This window comes from Alligator sinensis, unplaced genomic scaffold, assembly GCF_000455745.1.
Source record: "Alligator sinensis unplaced genomic scaffold, ASM45574v1 scaffold19_1, whole genome shotgun sequence".
NCBI classification, from domain to species: Eukaryota; Metazoa; Chordata; order Crocodylia; family Alligatoridae; genus Alligator; species Alligator sinensis.
Genome location: NW_005841916.1, coordinates 1,284,681 through 1,302,683, shown reverse-complemented (window position 1 = coordinate 1,302,683; position 18,003 = coordinate 1,284,681). Strand labels below are relative to the sequence as shown.

At 49.7% G+C, this 18,003-nt stretch overlaps 1 protein-coding gene across 1 annotated transcript; it reads right to left on the bottom strand.

The window, feature by feature from the left end:
- Positions 1-622: 622 nt before the first annotated feature.
- ADPRH (ADP-ribosylarginine hydrolase) lies at positions 623-17,802 on the bottom strand. Its single transcript, XM_006018882.3, has 4 exons — positions 17,700-17,802; positions 11,397-11,733; positions 6,029-6,389; positions 623-1,982 (listed from the first exon to the last, which is right to left on the bottom strand). The coding sequence occupies exons 1-4, from the start codon at positions 17,790-17,792 to the stop codon at positions 1,571-1,573; spliced, it is 1,203 nt and encodes a 400-aa protein (XP_006018944.2). The 5' UTR covers positions 17,793-17,802; the 3' UTR covers positions 623-1,570.
- Positions 17,803-18,003: the final 201 nt, after the last annotated feature.

Below are 18,003 nucleotides of genomic sequence, written 5' to 3'. Positions count from 1 at the left end.
ACTCCCCACTGCATCGGGGGCTCTGCCGTGAGTCCTTCCCCCCCACACTGTCCCAGCCCCCGCCCCATGGCTGCCCCAGCTCTGGCCCTTTAAGGAAAAAAACCCAAAAAACCCCGAACTCGCCAGTTCCTGCCTGGCGTAGGGTGATCCCCACTGCCCCATGCCATGTGGGGTGCTCTTTCACAAGCCCTCTCAAAGCCCTGAGACAGGTGCAGGAACCGGCGAGTTTGGGGGCTTTTGGGGTTTTTTTTCTTAAATGGCTGGAACTGGGGCAGGTGGGGCAGCCATGGGGAGGGGGCTTGTGGCAGAGCCCCCACACACATTATGGGGCAGTGCAGGGCAGCAGGGATCGCCCCCCACCTGGCACCACCCAGTGAGTGGGGCTTTTTTTTTTTTAAACACCAGGAGCTGGGGCAGGCAGAGCCCCCATGCAGGGGGCTGGGAGAGTAGGCAGGGGATGGGATGGGGCCTGGCAGGGATCCCCCATGGTCCCCTCCCCCCACATCCAGCCCTCCCCTCTCCCACCCCCTCTTTACCAGCTCCAAGTCCAGCTCCAGCTCCCTGCTGCAGCGGGCGGGGACTGCCCGAATCACCAAAGGTCTCTGAATCTTTTCCAAGTTGTTTCGGAGAGCTTCAAATCAATTTGGACCTTTTTATTGGTCCCCTGATTCAATTCAGAATTGGAGATTTGGCCACCGAATCGGGCTGAATCTCCTCCAAATCGAATCAGCACAGCCCTAATAGCTTGCAGCAACACTGCACTCAGTCTGGCCTAACAACTGGCAGCCCCTTTGGCACTGATCTGTGCTGCTAGCAATAGCCATCTAGTTTAAACCAAGCTAAGTGACTGCCATAGAGCAGGAAGACAAAGGACATGTAGCAGGGGGGGCTCCTTGTAGCAGGAGGATAGTCACTTAAATGATGGTAGATGAAGGAAGGGAGATTTGCCTTGGCACAGCCTCTGCTGTATCTGTTCTAGGGAAAGCCCTTAAAAATCACTTGGGGCACAGACAGAAGTGATTTGTCTCATGATCAGCCCCTTGAAAGGACCTACAACCTTGCCCTGACAGAAGTGTATGACTGTAGAGTGCTTTAAAAGTGGCCAGTCATGCAACAAATTAACCTTCATTTAATGAGGGTTTAGATGAAGGCACTCCAAAGCAGAGTACCTTCATTAATATATGTTTGTCCCTTTGGGAGCAGGGCTAAGGTGATGCAGTGGGGGGCTCCAATCCACCCACCCCTGCCTCAAGGCCATGCTAGGCAAACCCCAAAATGAAGCTCCCTTCCCTGCTTTCTCCCATCCTGACTACAGCACTGGAGCTGGGAGGGAGAGGGCTAGGGGAGAGAGGCTGCAGACATGCTAACAATTGCTTACAAAGTCTTAGCCCAACTGTCCATGCTTTGATTCTTCTAGAAGTGCATTTATGCTAGTGCTGTCAGGAAGCCAAAAAGACAGCTGCTATGCCAGGTTGCTTTAATGCTGGGGGTTTTGTACTACACATTAACTGAAAAAGCACAAGAAGCTTACACATACTTGCATGGGCTGAAACTAGTTTGACATGTGATTTCAAGAGTCATCACCTTTATATGGCCAACTTATCTGATACAAAGACTCTGCTACAGTCTCTAGCCTCTCTTTGAACTCCAGCTGTCTATAAAGATTTACACCGACTCCTTCAAGACCATACATGGCTCCCCACCAGCACCCAGCAATGGCAGCCGTAGAGTCGCTGTCACCACCATGGAAAAAGGCCCTGTGAGTAAGCTCTGTCCAGGAGTTACCTGCACCAAGCATGGCATCATAAGCAATCATTGGGGCATCGTGCCCACTGCTGCCTCCCCAACCAGAGTAACTCACGGAGGTATAAAATATATCTCTCTCCTTCACGCCATATGCTTTTGGGAAGGTAGGAGAAGATACCCCATCCAAAATACCCCTCATCTTCAGGTATTTTCTCCACTGCTCTTCAAAATAGGACCTATAAACCAGAAAAATAAAAAGAAATGATGTAAGCAGAATGTCAGTACAGCAGGAGCCAACACTGACATGATAAATACAGTATCAGCTAAAAACATAGTGAGGGGCACTGGGACCACCATCTCAACCAAATGCCAAACCTCTATCCAGTCATAGAACATAACAGTGCCATATTGGGTCACACCAATGGTTCGTTTAGCCCAGTAGCCCGTCTCTGACAGTGGCATGAGTAGATGTTTTAGAAGGAGAGTATATGAATACGATATATGAAGAGAGATCTGTCCCTTGTTATATTCTTCCTGGCATCCATCATCATTGGTTTAGAGGTGCCAAAGGATGTCATCCCCGAGGGTTGTGTTTAATAGCTACTAATACATCTATCAAACATGAATTTATCTAGTCCATTTTAGAAACTGGCTATACTGTCTACCTGCACAGCCTCCTGTGGCAAGGAGTTCCACACATTAATTATGCAGTGCTTAAAAAAGTAATTTCTCTTGTTAGTTTTAAATCCATCTCCTACTACCACTTAAATTAGTAGTAGGAAACAGGTTTAAAAGTAACAAGAGAAGTTACTTTTTTAAGCATTGCATAGTTAATATGTATCAGTGAACAGGGAATATGAGTTCCCTATTCACCCTGTGCACACCCTTCAAAATTTTATATACCTCTATCATATCCTTCCTGAGCCGCCTTCTTTCCAAACTGAAGAGTCCGAGCCTTTTATAGTTTCTGTCAGCTTATGGAAAAATCATCAGTATGATGGTAAGGAAATGAAAAGAGAAATACTAATGAGCACAGAAGTAGATCTGGGGCGGGGAGAGAAGAGGGTTGCCCAGAAGAGGACAGTGGTGTACTGATAGACTTAAATAAGCCATTGCATTACAAGGAATTCACAGCATCGGAAGTAAGTAGACTGGACTGGACTGGACCCATGATCCTGAATTCAGATCACCACTATGCACACCTGGGTGTGCTTGAAAGCGAGGATTCAGAATCCAAAACAGGATCCAAATTGCGGTGTTGTAGTCCACAAATGCCGACATGCTAAGGATAGGAAGAGGGATATAAATATATTGATAGCTGGAAACCCAGAGCCCTTCAAAATCTGTCTGAACTTGCTGGCTCAGGTCCACCTCTAAGAATAAATTAACCTCTTGGTCATGGCTTCACCAGAGCTCTGGAACTTATTAATGAAAGAAGTTAGAGCTAAATATGATCAAGTTGTTAATTGTAGCTGATTATGTTGAATTACAGCCTCCTTTGTCTTCTGAATTGCTTATGAATGGGTCGCTAACTGGCTGGAGGGCCGCACCCAGACAGTGGTGGTGGATGGGTCATTTTTGACTAGGAGGGATGTGGGCAGTGGGGTCCCCCAGGGCTCGGTCCTTGGACCCGCGCTGTTCAACATCTTCATCGGTGACTTGGACAAGGGAGTAAAAAGCACCCTGTTCAAATTCGCAGACGACACTAAGATGTGGAGAGAAGTGGGCACGCTAGAAGGGAGGAATAGGCTGCAATTGGACCTAGACAGGCTACAGGGGTGGGTGGATGAGAACAGGATGGGTTTCAACATGGACAAGTGCAAGGTGCTGCACTTGGGGAGGAAGAACCAGCAGCAGACCTACAGGCTGGGGAACTCCCTTCTTGTCAGTGCAGAGGCAGAAAAGGATCTTGGAGTCATTATTGATGCCAAAATGGACATGGGCCAACAGTGTGGGGATGCGGTCAGGAAAGCCAACCATACCTTGTCATGCATCCACAGATGCATCTCAAGCAGGTCCAAGGAAGTGATCCTCCCCCTCTACGCGGCACTGGTCAGGCTGCAGTTGGAGTACTGCGTCCAGTTCTGGGCACCGCACTTCAGGAGGGATGTGGACAGCATTGAGAGGGTTCAGAGGAGGGCCACCCACATGATCAGGGGGCAGCAAGGCAGGCCCTATGAGCGGAGGCTAAGGGACCTGAACCTGTTCAGCCTCCACAAGAGAAGGCTGAGGGGATCTAGTGGCCTGTTACAAACTAGTCAGAGGGGACCAGCAGGCATTGGGGTTGTTCCTGTTCCCCCGAGCACTACCAGGAGTGACTAGAAATAATGGTTCCAAGCTGACAGATTCAGGGTAGACATCAGGAGGCACTACTTCACAGGGTGGCTAGGACCTGGAACCAACTTCCAAGCAAAGTGGTGCTGGCTCCTACCCTGGGGGGCTTTCAAAGGAGGTGAGATAAACACCTTCCTGGGGTCATTTGACCCCAGTACTTTTTCCTGCCATGGCAGGGGGTCGGACTTGATGATCTGCTCAGGTCCCTTCCGACCCTACCAACTATGAAACTATGAACCAGTGTGCTGCCAGTATATTGTTCACCCAATTGTTTGCCAAACAAGATTCAGTCTACAGCCTAGTTGGAGTCCCCTGCTCCAGTATTTGCCTTTTGTGCGAGTGGCCACAGAAAGTTCTGGCATCTTTTTCTGGAAGGCAGACTTGCACACATTGAGTGAATCACATGAATAATTATTAGCCTTAAAAATTTGTTCACACATCCTGAAAACGTCACACTACTTCTTTCACAACCCACTGGCAGTCATCTGAATGGCTAATGAAATGACTCTACACACAGTACTTCCTTATTTAGGAACATATTCACTTGTCACTTTTGGTACTCGCTCAGTGTCAATCAACATCCATCCAGCTGAGGAGGCTTCTAAATTATTAAGCCTACATGAAGTGAACTAGTTTGAAAAAAATAGTTCCCCCCAACATCCCCTTCCACATCTCTCTGAAAATTTAAAAAAAAACAAAAAAACTCTTTGAGGTCTAAAGTACAATCCCCTTCTCACTTACAATAGCCTCTGCCCTTCTAGCAGGTGAAAGCAAGGAAATGCCATCTTGGGTTGTGTTTACAGAAGCATTACATGCAAGGCATTTGAAATGAAAGCACCCACTCTACTTTGCATTTGTCAGTTCCCAACTGGAATACTTTATCCAATACCGTATCCAATACTTTTGGTCCCCGTGTTTTAAGAAGGATGTGGACAGATTGGAGAGGACCCAAAGCAGGGCAACAGAGTCAGGGGTTGGGAATGCAAACTGTATGAGGAAAGTTAGAAAAGGCTAGAAAGATTTTAGCACTGATTGGTTTGGCCTACAGGTCCTTTGAGATTTTACAACTAATAGATCTCAGCCCCTTTCACCTGATATTTAATTTACAGAATATAGCAGGGCTGTGCAACTGGCAGCTCCCATTGGGTTAACCATGGCCTGGGCTTCTCATCCAGACACCACTCCCCACATCACTCTCCTGCTGAGGCCAGGATCTCTGGGCTCCCCTTCCCTCCTCCAATTTTCACTGCCTGCCCCTGCCCCTGCCCCAGGGGCATAGCAGGGCAGCCCGGGCAGTTGAGAGCAGTTGCTACTGTGAAGCTTGCAAGGACCTGAAGGTGCCAGCTTGCTGTGTGCGGACTGCACAGTATGTGGCTGTGGGTGCACACAATCACTCAAGTGATACAGCCTTGGATTAGACAGTCAAAAGGCTCGTTTTTCTGCTATGAAACTCCCACTTTGTTTCTAAAAAGGAAATATTCTCTCTCCACCTTCAGAAGAGACTACAGCAGCCAAAAGCTGGTTTGTTACATCAACAAACCATGGTTCTAGGTTCTTAGTGACTTCCTTCAGTGGTCTGACTTTTTCTAGAGCTTCAAGATTAAAATTACACCTTTAAATCGGTCGTTTAAAATTAAAAAATTGAAACTGCCTAGCTTTATTTTTTAAAACTAGATTGAAATTAAAACCTCTACATGTTTCCGATTTCCAGGACAATGAAATCCATCTACCCTCATTCTAGGCATGTAAAAGAGACTTGAAGGTGAGCATAGATGTAATGCGCAAGCTCACTTTGTCCAGCTCCATGAAACGGATCCCTTCCAAAGAACAGGATGCGGACCCTGTTACCTATACTATTGAATGTCCTATACTTGAGAGTCTGAAGAAATTAATACATAGACATTCTGGGGCCCATGGTTTTGTGTAATCTCAACACAACCACACTCACCAGTGCTCCACGTTCTCTTCCACAAAGTAACCTGCCTTCTGGACATAAGCTTTAGCCTTCGGCAGCACTTCCATCAGCCCTTTTCCCCATTGTTGAGGGGGTTTGCGATTCACAGCATAGGCAGTAAAGAGAGCAGAAGCCAGGGATCCCAGATAGCCAGTTGGATGATGATGGGTCATTCGTCCACTCTCAATGCTGACTTCAATCAATGTGTCCAGCTGCTCAGGATGATGGAACCTCAGCCCAATGCACATGGACCGCATCGCAGCTCCACATCCTCCTGCTGTCTTACTGAATGGGATCCTCCAGCCCTCTGGTTTGTCTGGCTGCAGCATTGCTGCATTCGTAATGCAAGTAGAACCTGTAGAAAAAGGGAACAAGCTGGCAAAAGATGGCCTGTAGACCAAAGTAGCTTCAAGCAATGAGCTGCTCACCCATTTAGAATGATCAAGGTGGTCCACAGGCAGAATCTATGGGGTTGGTGCCTGAATCCTACCCTGCCATGCCTGGCTAAGGCCCCAGGCACCCTGTCTGACCCACAGGGTTCCCCATGGGTCTGGAAATTTGGCAGGAAGGAAGAGTCAATTAACGCTGCCACTGCTCCACTGGTGCCAAATTTTCAGACCCATGGGCAGCTCTGCAGGCCAGATGACATGGCTCTGTCATAGGCAGATTAATGAATGGGCAAGCTGGACACAAGCCCAGGGGCCCCTACCAATTCAGGGCCCTGGGATCCTCACCAGCAGGGAAGTGAAAGCCACAGTTTTAAACTTGGCACCCATTTCTGGCACCAAGTTTAAAACTCGGGCTTCCTTGGGAGCTGGAAGCAGGGCTTCTTCTCCACCAATGGGGCTGCGGGGATGGGGGGCAGGGCTGGGGTTGGGCTGGGAGAGCTGCGCCTGAAGGAGGGGGCGGGCCAGGTGGCACTGCATCTCAGTGGGGAGGAAACCAAGCCGGGCTGGGAGAGCTGTGCCCTCTCTGGAGGGGAGTGGGGGGTGGTGGGGGCAGGCCAGGCCAGTCAGGCCAAGGCTGTCATGCCATGCTGCGCCTTTGAGGCCAGCAGCGCTGGGAGGGCCTTGGGGGCTATAGCCCCCCCCCAAATTAATCTTAGCCTAACCCCCCCTGCAGCCACCCTGCCCACAGAGACACAGTGCAGCGTTCCCAGCCCAGCCCAGCCCAACTTGGCCCTCTGCAGCTGCCAGGGACAGCCAAGCAGAAGCTCCCTGCACCTAGGTGTAACAGAGGCCAGGCAATGAGACTGAAGTTGGTTGCTTACCGGAAATAAGGAATAAGCAACTGGGAATAAGGAACTGGGAATAAGCAACCAACTTCAACCTCATGGCTGGGCGGAGAGTGAAACTGAGCTGTAGGCGGCTGGGGGATGGGGCATAAGGGAAGAGGGCAGAGGGCTGTTTCTGTGTGTGTGTGGGTCTGTCTGTGTGTTGGTGGGTTTGTCTGTGTAGGTAGGTGTGCATGTGTAGGGGGTCTGTGTCTATGTGCAGAGAGTGAGAGTAGAGAGCATGCGCCTGCGCCTGTGCACCTGTACGTGCGCATGTGTGTGGGGGTTGGAGGTTGTAGCCGTGTTGGTCTAAGGACATAGGCAGACAAGGTTCTTTGGGTAAATCTGATAGCTTTTATTAGACCGACTAAATAGTTGGAAAAAAATTTCTTAGCGAGCTTTTAGATTTAAATCCCTTGCATCAGGCTGAGGAAGTTTCTGCAGTTGGTGTGTGCTCTTCTTGGATGGAATGAATAGTAAAGAAGCCAGAGGCTGGTCTGCATGCAAGAAAGCCGCTCAGCGAAGATGTAAATTCAAGAGTCAGTGGGTGAGAGACAGGCTTGGGGGGGAGGGGGATGAATGGAGCAGGTAAATAGTGGAGAGTTAGCTGGGGAGTCAGATGTCAGGCAGGTCATAACGTGTCATAAATCCAATGCCTATATTTAGTCCATGATTTTTTATATCCAGGAGGTTGATGAAGTGAAGTTCATAGGCTCGTCTGTGAAAAGTATTTTGTGAATTCCCTTTGAGGATTAGAACTGAGAGACTGGAGAGAGATCGGTTTTCTTCTGAGAAATGTGCCCCACAGGTAATTGGGTATTCTTGTCTTTAATAGATTTCCCATGTGTATTCATTCCGGTGCACAGTTGTTGTTTGGTCTCTCCTACGTATTTTCCATCAGGGCATTTGGTGCATTGGATGAGATATATTACATTTCTGGAGGTGCAGCTGTAAGATGCAGGGATGCTGATGGCTCTGTTGTGGGGTGTAGTAATTGTGGTGGTGGTGGAGGGGTGTTGGCAGGTTTTGCATTTCTTGTCATGGCATGATCTGGATCCATTTGGTGTGTTCTGGGCCGTAGGAAGTTTGCTTCTGGTGATGAGGTAGCAAGGTTTGGTGTTTGTTTGAAGGCTAGGATGGGTGGTTCTGGGAAGATCTTTTTAAGAATTGGGTCGCTTTCTAGTATGGGAGTATTTCTCTCCCAGCCATCCATTGCAATTCTTTGAGGATTTTCCATATAGGTTTGAGGAAGGGGTAACATGCCATAACTAGTGGCATTGGTGATACGTAGGGGGTGCATGCAGGTGCACGTGCACCCCCTGAGAGTGGCAGTGTATCCCCTGCGAACAAGTGCCACTGACACTGCCGGCGGTCGCTGCTCACCACCCACCACCCCCCCGCCACCAACACCACTGACAGCATCTGCGGACGGTCTGCAATTGCCGCTAGCCACTGCTGATGCTGCCAGCAGCATCTGCGGGTGGTTGCCAACCGCTGGTTGGCACTCGCCACCCCCTCTCCCCTGCAGCTGCCTGTGAGAGCTCCCGTCAGCCTTCTTTTCTTTAGGTTGAAGAGTCCGAGATCCCTCAGGCTCTCCTCGCATGGCTTGCCATGCAAGTCTCTGATCATACAGGTGGCTCTTCTCTGGACCCTCTCAAGCTTTAGCACATCCTTGTTAAAGTGCAGCACCCAGAACTGGACACAATACTCCAGCTGCGACGGCACCAACATTGAGTAAATAGGGAGAATCACGTCTTTGGTTTTACTAGAGATGCATCAGTTCATGCATGCCAGAGTTTTTTTTGCCCTAGCAGTTACTGCATTGCCAGCTCATATTCATGCTGGGGTCTATTGTTACCCCCAGATCCCTTTCACCTGTAGTGCTGGTCAGGTTAGCGTTGCCCAGCCTGTAGGCGTGCTGGGGGTTCTTCCTTCCTAGATACAGCACTTTGCATTTCTCTACATTGAACCTCATCTGGTTCTGTTCTGCCCAACATGCCAGCCTGTCTAGGTCTGCTTGTATCTGCAGCCTCTCTGTGGGTGGGTCCACGCAACCCCATATCTTGGTGTCATCTGTGAACTTGACCAGCGGGCTTTTCACCCCCTCATCCAAGTCATTGATGAACATGTTGAACAGCACTGGGTCAAGTACCAACCCCTGGGGTACACTGCTGCCCACATCTCACCAGGATGACACCGATCCATTTATCTGGACTCTGAGTCCTACCCCACAACCAGTTTCACACCCACTTGACAGTCCCACAGTTGAGCCCAATATCTTCCAGTTTTCTGATCAGTACCTCATGGCATATACCAGGTCAAAGGCTTTCTGGAAATTGAGGTATATGATCTCAATCGCTTTTCTCTCATCCAGGTGACGAGTCACCTGATCATAGAAAAAAATGAAGTGCGTCCGACAAGACCTGCCCGCAACAAAACCATGCTGGCTGTCATTCAGTATCATGCCTTCTACAAGTTTGTCACATATAGCCTCTGATCATCGTGTCTAAAAAGGAGATGTTGGTGCTGGAGTACTCAAGAGACAGTCAGATCGAAGGGTGATGATTGCTGAATTTCTGATGGAACTCAGTCAATCAGAGATTGCAGGTTTTCAGTCCAAATGATGAAGATCTCATTGCTATATCTAAAGTATAGCAAGGGTTTGATGGTGCAGTCTTTGAGGAATTCTTCCAGGTGGCTCATAAAAAGTTTGCCATACTGTGGAGTCATTTTGGTGCCCATAGCTGTGTCCAGGGTCTGGAGGAAGTGTTGGATAGTGAAAGTGAAGCGAGGATAAAGTGTGTAAGGTCAGTAATGTCTTTGGGTCTGTACTCAGAGTTGTCACCTTGTTCTTGTACGTATGCAAGGCAGGCTTGGATGCTCTCCTGGTGTAGGATGCTGGTAACTTCCAAGGTGGCTAGAAAGGTGTTGCTGGGAAGGTGGTCTTTGTTTTTAAATTTTCCTAGGAAGTCTGTAATGTCTTGGACAAAAATCACTCTTTGGATGACAATCGGTTTAAGGATTGATTTGACAAAACCCACCGACTCTCTCACCCACTGACTCCTCAATTTGCATCTTTACTGACTGACTTTCTTGCATGCAGACCAGCCTCTGGCTTCATTCCATCCAGGAAGAGCACACACCAACTGCAGAAACTTCCTCAGCCTAACAAAGGGTTTTTAAACCCAAAAGCTTGTTAAGAAAATTTTTTCCAACTATTTAGCTGGTCTAATAAAAGAGGTCAGATTTACCCAAAGAACCTTGTCTGCCATGTACTTGGCTGTAGCAGGGGTGGGGAGCAGGGAGAAGGGGCGGGCATGTGCCCTCCAGCCCGGCAGGGTCCACCCAGCCTGACCCCGCCAGCACTAGGAGGGGTAGAGACCCCTCTTCCCCCCCTCCCCCCAAACCAATTCCCATGGAGGGAGGGCGCCTCCAATTTTGTGTTTGCCCAGGGCCCCAGTACACCTTAATCTGCCTCTGGGCTCTGTGGGCCTGATTTAACCTGCAGGCTGGGGGTTGAGCATCCCTAGTTTTTAGTCTGAAGTCAGGCACTTCAACCCACTGTCTACTGTCAGAGTGAAGACAGCCTTATTTTTCAAGGCTGCTGGGCATTTGCACAAGTTCAGAGAAAGTGGAACTGGCTGGATACAAGAGTTAGCCTGCAACTGCTGAGGTTTCACCATCCATCTGTGAAAAAAATGCAGACGGCTAGCAGCAAAATTAGTAAAAAAGTAGATTTTTGAAGAGCTAATGGCATTACCAACAGACTAACACTAAGGTGGCTACATGGATTGGAAACAGAAGTGGCCTGGATTTTGCTCTCTGAAACCTGGTCTCTTTGAAATCTTCATAATGTTACAAGGAAGCAAGTTTGCAAATAAAGAACTTCTAGTTGGTCTAATAAAAGATATCACCTATCACAAGTTTTGATTCCTTTGGTCTCTTTACAGGCACCCAACATGTAAAACACAGCCTGAACATGTGACACTGGTAAAGTTATAATCAATAAAAACAGCCCAGGGCAGTGTTAGCTAGGAAACGAATGAAAGCAAGGAAGTACTGTTTTGTGATAAAATTAGATAGGATTACCTGGAGCTCTACCCTTCATGTCGGCCATGCAGTCCTTGTAGTGCTTCGCTAGGAGGGAATATAGCTGTGGGAGCTTAGGCTGTTCCCCAGCAGCTATCAGGGCTTCTGCTGTCGCCAGGTGCATCACGGTGTCATCACTGACTTTCCAGTCCGATATATTAATCTTGTCCAGGCCTCCCATCTTTGCCAGCTGCTTATGAATCTCCTTGCCACTCCGGAGGAACTCCCATTGTCCATTGTAATAGCCCAGAGCATCACCAGCTGCGCTCAGCACCATAGCCGCCACGTAGTTCTCAATCAGACTAGAACACATGCTTTGCCTCCACAGCCACAATGTCTGTAAAAATCAAGCAAGCATCTATGTTATAAATGGGGGATTGGTTCCTGAACCAAGGCCTGATACCATATTTTCACCAAAAATACCCCATAATTTTGTACTTGATCAATTATAGATGAGTAATATAGCTACATTGATGTATTTATATTGTAAAAAGCAATCATATTGATTTGGAAGGACTTCTTTGAGGTGACTTTGCTGGATGTTTTGAAGGGCTCTTGGTTGGACGTTTTGAAGGGTTCTTGGCTGCAGTCTTCTCAGGAGCCTTGGCTGCAGGTTTTTCTGGGGTTTTTTCTGCTTTCTTAAAGAAAGTGTCCAAAGAAGTGTGGACAGATGATCTCCAGGGAGATGAGTGACACAGCGAACTTGTTCGCTCGTGGGGCATTGCATCGGATCAGGCGTTGTAAAGTCAAAACTGACGTCATAAAGTTGAAACAGGATGTCAATTTATAAATGTTGTAAGTGCGAAACATAACTCAAAAGGTTGTAAGTCAAGGATTGCCTGTAGTTATAAAAGTTCTGTGGTTTAAAAAGTTGTGTCAGTCTTATTTATAAGGGGGGAGACACCCACGTTCTTCTACAGAATTTGCCTCCTTTATTAATGCTGTATTTTGGTAAAGATTTAAGACCCTGAATTTAATTTGTTGGGGGGGGGTTGTGCCACGCATGTAGAGAAACGTGCAAAAAGAAACCTCAAGGCAGTGGTTTTCAACCTTGGCAGACTCAAGGCACCTCTTGGAAAATGCCAGTTCCTAAAAAAAGCTGACTACAGAAAAATAATAGAGTAATTTTCCTATTGCAAAGAACTCAAAGAGACCACAACAGGTTAGAGTGTTTCTGACAATATGGATCATCTCTGAAATCTCTGGGATTATTTTGTGAATCATGTTTAGGTGCTTAAACACTGACCAGTGCTGATATTGTGATTTTATCACCAGTTCAACATTTCCCCTTCCACCTAGCTACCTGTCTCACACCCATTGTCTCCCATTCCCTCTGATCCTCACTGTCACATATTTGCATTTTCACAGACCTGCATTTTGCATTTTGGCTTCTATTTCACCCAACAGAGTACACAAAACACCAGCAGACTGTCTCTATACCTGAAGAAAGGGGGTTGTGCCTGAAAGCTCACAAAGAACAATTTTACCAATGTAGTTGGTCTAATGAAAGATCTCACATCTACCCAAAGAACCTTGTCTGCCTACGTCCTTACATCAACATGGCTACAACCAACAAACCTAATATTGTGACAGACAAAAAACTAGAACTCTTGGCTCCAAAATGATACCTTTTATTAGACCAACTGGGAAATCGCAAGAAAATTGTCTTTTTCTTGTGATTTCCCAGTTGGTCTAATAAAAAGTATCATTTTGGAACCAAGAGTTCTAGTTTTTTGTCTGTCTTCTTGTCTCAGACCAACACAGCTACCAAGTACATTCCTAATATTGTGAGGCACCCATGACACCTTTGAAAGGATCTCATGGCACCTCAAGAGCCTGCATCACCCTGATTAAAAATTACTGCCCTAAGGGAAAAAAACTAAACTAATACACTTTGTCACAGGGCACCCTGGTGCCCTGCTCCGAGAGAGTGGAAACTGCCAGGGAGAGAGCCCTGGTAGGACATAAGGAGCACAGCTGCAGGTTGCCCGGGGCAACCAGGAAGTCAGCTGACCAGAGGGGGCAGTGCCTAAGGCCCGGGGCGGAGGCCAGGCGGGCAGTCCCCTGCCAGCAGCCAGAGAGGCAGGAGTTCCCTCAGCCAGGATGTGGGAAGAAGCCTGATTGCAAGTACAGCTCATGATAGCTCTGGAGGCTTGAGCAATGATGCTAAGTTATAGCCAGGTGACTTCTGTTGTTATAACCAGAGGGCGTATGTTTGAGTTATAGCCAGGAGGCTCAAGTTTGTGTTGTTATGTATTACACCGGTGGTTTGGGTGAGGCTATAAGGGGTTGGAGGAGGCCTCATTGGGGACTCGCAACGAAGTGTGAGGACCCCAGCGCCAGAGCGGGCGCAGTATCCTCATTGGGGACTCGCAACGGAGTGTGAGGGCGCAGTATCCTTAAAGGGGCCTCACAGCGGAGCGTGAGGACCCCAGCGCCCAGGAGGGTGCAGCGTAAGGGGTGTATAGACCCCAGCCCCAGAGAGGGGGCAGTATTATTAGGAAGCCCAGCGTGGGCACAGCGAGCCCCAGAGAAGGGGTACTACTGAGCAGCCCAGTGTGGGCGTGGTGAGCCCCTGAAGAAGGGCCTAGTACTACGGTAAACCCCGGATAGGGCAAAGTACTGCGGTAAACCCCGGCGAGAGGGGGTAGTGGTGCGGTGAGCCCTGGAGAAAGGGGTTAGCAGTGCGGTGGGCCCGGGAGTCAGGTGGCATAGCCGAGGAGTCCCAGAGGGGGCACAGAAGTCCCCAGGAGAGGGGCGGCGTTATAGAGAGGTCCCCAGGAGAGGGGCACTGGTACAGAGAACCCCCAGGAGAAGGGTGATGTTACAGAGATGGCCCAGAGTGGGCACTGAGAGCCCCAGGAGAGGGGCAGCATTAGAGGAGCACCCCAAGAGAGGGCAGTTGGACTGAGAAGGCCCAGTGCGGCCGCAGAGAGCCCTACAAGTGGGTGGTTTGATTGAGGAGGCCCCAGAGAGTGGGCGAGTGTACACAGGAGGCCCGAGAGACAGGCGGTGTATCTATAGAGACAGACCAACGTCTATCCCATCTGCGAGGCTTGGGGCGTGGTATCAGGGGTGGTTGGAGCCACGCATAGCCCATAAGTCTAGGGTGCCCAGGAAGCACCCATCATACAGGGAGACCCTGGAGAGTCCGGGAAAACACAGGGACAGGGGTCCCAGCTAACCGTGCCCAAGGAGACTTGAGGCAGCCTCCCAACTTTACCTAAACATCAAAGACGTGGCGGGCGAGAATCTGAGGGTGCCCTTGGGCCAACTTGGCATGGAGAGGGGGGCCTTAAGGAGATCACGGCCCTCCTGGAGGACCCCGCCGTGACACACTTCTATAGGTTAAGAACACAATTTAACCAAGGAAATCCAGTACCACTCTGAAAAGCAGAAGTGCTCCCTTCCCTTCTCTGTTAGATGTGATCTGTTGGGTGAAAAGTAGTCTTGTTTCTGTTTGGGTTTTTTTGGGAGGGGGCAGAGGGGAGGGGGGCTATGCTGTATCTTGCTATGACCATCACAGCTGTGCATGGGAGTAGGCTCTTATTTCTTTTGTGCCTCAGTCTTTTGCCTACTTCATTCCAATGGCTTATACCTGTGCAAAGCCACTAAAGACATTTAATCCTACCAGAAAACAAGTGGGGATGCTTACAGAGGAGGAAAACAGAAATTCAAAGGCTGCAAATGCATCCGGAACTTTAAACACATTTCTCCCTGCTTTAGCTGAAGCAACGGTGAAGAGAGGATCTTAGTCAACATGTTGTCTGACTCTGAGCTGAGCTGATCTGATCTAGACAGCTCTTCGGGTTAAAAGAGACTGAGCTGTCTGTACTAGCGCTCCCACTTTTTCTAATTCAAGCTCTTATAGGTAAACTTCATCAGCAGTAGTTTGCCTACAATGCAGCATAGCTGAGGACTGTGAAGTTAGGTAAACTGGCAAGGGGTGCTCAGGAAATCTGCATCTGATCAAGGCATGAGTTGAAACCAGTCTAAGGTGAGCCAGGAAGACTTTAGGCCAGGGGTGGACAAAATGCGGTCTGGGGGCTGGATGCGCCCCCCCCCCCCCCCCCCCCCTGGTTATTCTATTCAGCCTGTGGGGCCCCTAAAAAAATTGAGAAAATGAATATTAACCTGCCCTGGGCTGCCTGTCATGCGGCCCTCAATGGCTTGCTGAAACTCAGTAAGCAGCCCTCTGCCCAAAATAATTGCCCACCCCTGCTTTAGGCTAATCTGGATATATCTAGTTTTCAAAACCCCAATCCTGAGCTGCTGGTGCTTGGATACAGCATAAAATGCACAAAAGGAAAGATATCAGCCCTGCTTCTGTGCCTTGTCAGCAGCCATTCCCAGTTGCCAGTCCTGACTGCCTTGCATTGGGAGAGCTCCCAGATCACATGCTTTCTGCACCCCGTATTTCCCACTCCCAAAAAGGATCCTCAGCCTAATTTTGCCTCATCTCTTTCTGTTGGAAATCCTGGTCTTTCCTTCCCTGGAGGACCTGCTTGTGACTCGGGACCCAGTTTGAGGTCATCACCAAAATGGCTCTTAGTTAAAATTGCTACTACTGTCTTCACTCATATGATTCCTTTATTTAAAATATTGCTCTTCCTTTCTGAGAGTAAGAGGAGTCCAAATGCACATCCTGTGATTCCCTGGGTGGGGAGGATTTGGGGGAATGACTTATCTGTAAAAAGACACTTTTGAGGGAGGAGAGGATTTGAGGGGAGGGGGGTAGGATGACATCTGTAAGGATGCATTTTTGTGGCAGGTCAGAGGCTGGGGAAGCCAGAGCCTGCCCAGTACTCGGAGCTCAGGGCTTGGCTCCAAGTGATCTCAGACCTACATCGCAGGACCAGCAAGAGGGACCTGAGGTGATGAGCCTGATATTTTTAAGAGGGGGGAACAAACTGGGAATGCCATAGCTACCCTTTCCAGATCTCCTTCATGCCCAGTAAAGCTCAGATTTTTGGAGGGCAGAGGACGTGAGAGGGAGCCAAGAAAATGTCATTTGCTCAGTGCGCTGTGCCCAGACCTCTTTGGGAAATGCTGCCACAGCTTTTTATTTGGGCAGGCTTTTACCAGGTGGGGTCAAGGGCTGGTAGGGAGCGGCTGTTTGGGGATGTCTTATTTAGGGCTGCCATATTTCCAGTTCCAAAAAAGAGGACGCCTGTTACATTTGGGGGGGGGCAGTGATATGGCAATGCCCTGCCCATTCTGTTGCCCCTCACTCCCAACCCACAGCCCCCTCCTCCCCCCAGCCCTGCAGCACCTCTTGGCTGCCCAGCCCCTGCAAGCAAAGGCACCAGCCCTGCCACACAGCTCCCTGCTGCCCCTGAAGAGCTCCCCAACCCCTGCTGGAGGGGCAGGCACATCCCCCTGCCCTGCTGCAGCCCCCAGTGCCAACAGCCACCCACCCCCTCATGCACCCATCCCCTCCACTGCCACCTGCACCCCTGCAGTCCCCAAGCCCTGGCCCTCCAACCCCCACTTGCAATAGATTTACCTGCATCCATCTGCAGAGCTACCGCCTCCCCCCCCGCCCCCCGGCTACATGCATGTATGTGCGCAGACACACTTGACACCTCCTGCCTCCAATCGCCCTCCCTCCATTTCCCCCAGCCCCAAGCAGCTCCTTGCTGCAGCAAGCCAGGAAAAACTTTGAAAAACCGGTCCAGACAGAGATTGGAGGCTCCAAAAACAGGATGTGTCCAGGAAAACCCGGATGTATGGTAACATCCTACCTTATTACTTAATATTTTTTTAGTCTATGCTATTTTACCTGTTGCTTTATATTTATATTCGGGGGGAGGAGGCTGCAAGCCACCCCCAGCCCTTCTTAAGGGGGAGCAGCACAGAAATCAAACAACCGAGGGAACCAACTCGAGCTGAACTGCAGGACTGCGGTAGCTGGAGACTCCCAGCCTCGTACCCTGGGAGGCCCTGTGGGACCAGCAACTGCAGCCCCCCAGGCCTGCTGGCATTGTGGGAGGGAGCTGCTGTCCCCTCCAGCCTGGGAAAGGCTGCCTGGGGCAGGGTGGCGCTCGGCTTGGTTTATGCTTCGGGTGTCTCTGGGAGCTGCCCCAGGCGAAGCAGGCTGCGGCCTACGTGCCTGCCCCAGGGCCGACTGTGCGGCTGCTCCCCTGCCGCTGGATTTCTTTGTAGGGCTGCACACTGCTCCCGCCGCGCGGCATGGGGGGAGCCGCAGGCAGCAGGGGAAGAGAGGGGCTTTGCCCCGTGCCTCCAAACCCCTGGGGCCTGCTGGGACCAGCAATGTCTGAGGTAAGCGGGAGAAATACTTGCGTTTTGATAGAAGAAAAAGGCCTGCAACACGGGGAAAGTGAAAGCAGCCCCTTCCTTTCCAAGGGCTGCCCTATTGGCAGGCAGTGCTGTCATTCACTTCCGGGCAGCCTGCCTGGGATACTTCAAAGACGGAATCAAAAGGGGGGTGGGGTGGGGCGGGAGGAATAGACTGAGGCAACGGAGCTGAATGATCAAATGTACAACTACGAAAGAGGGAGCAAGGCCTCAGCCTGCAGTGCTGCGGGGAGGGTGGGAAGGCAACACAGACGCCGTTGTGTGTTTCGGGAGGAGTGCTGCAAGTAGC

Excerpts from the sequence above, each read along its gene's own strand:
- ADPRH (XM_006018882.3), bottom strand. The coding sequence starts at position 17,792 with ATGACAGCACTGCCTGCCAATAGGGCAGCCCTTGGAAAGGAAGGGGCT. Across the intron at positions 11,734-17,699 it reads CCTTTTTCTTCTATCAAAAC|ACATTGTGGCTGTGGAGGCA; the intron begins GCAAGTATTTCT and ends TGATTTTTACAG. Across the intron at positions 6,390-11,396 it reads CATGAAGGGTAGAGCTCCAG|GTTCTACTTGCATTACGAAT; the intron begins GTAATCCTATCT and ends CTTTTTCTACAG.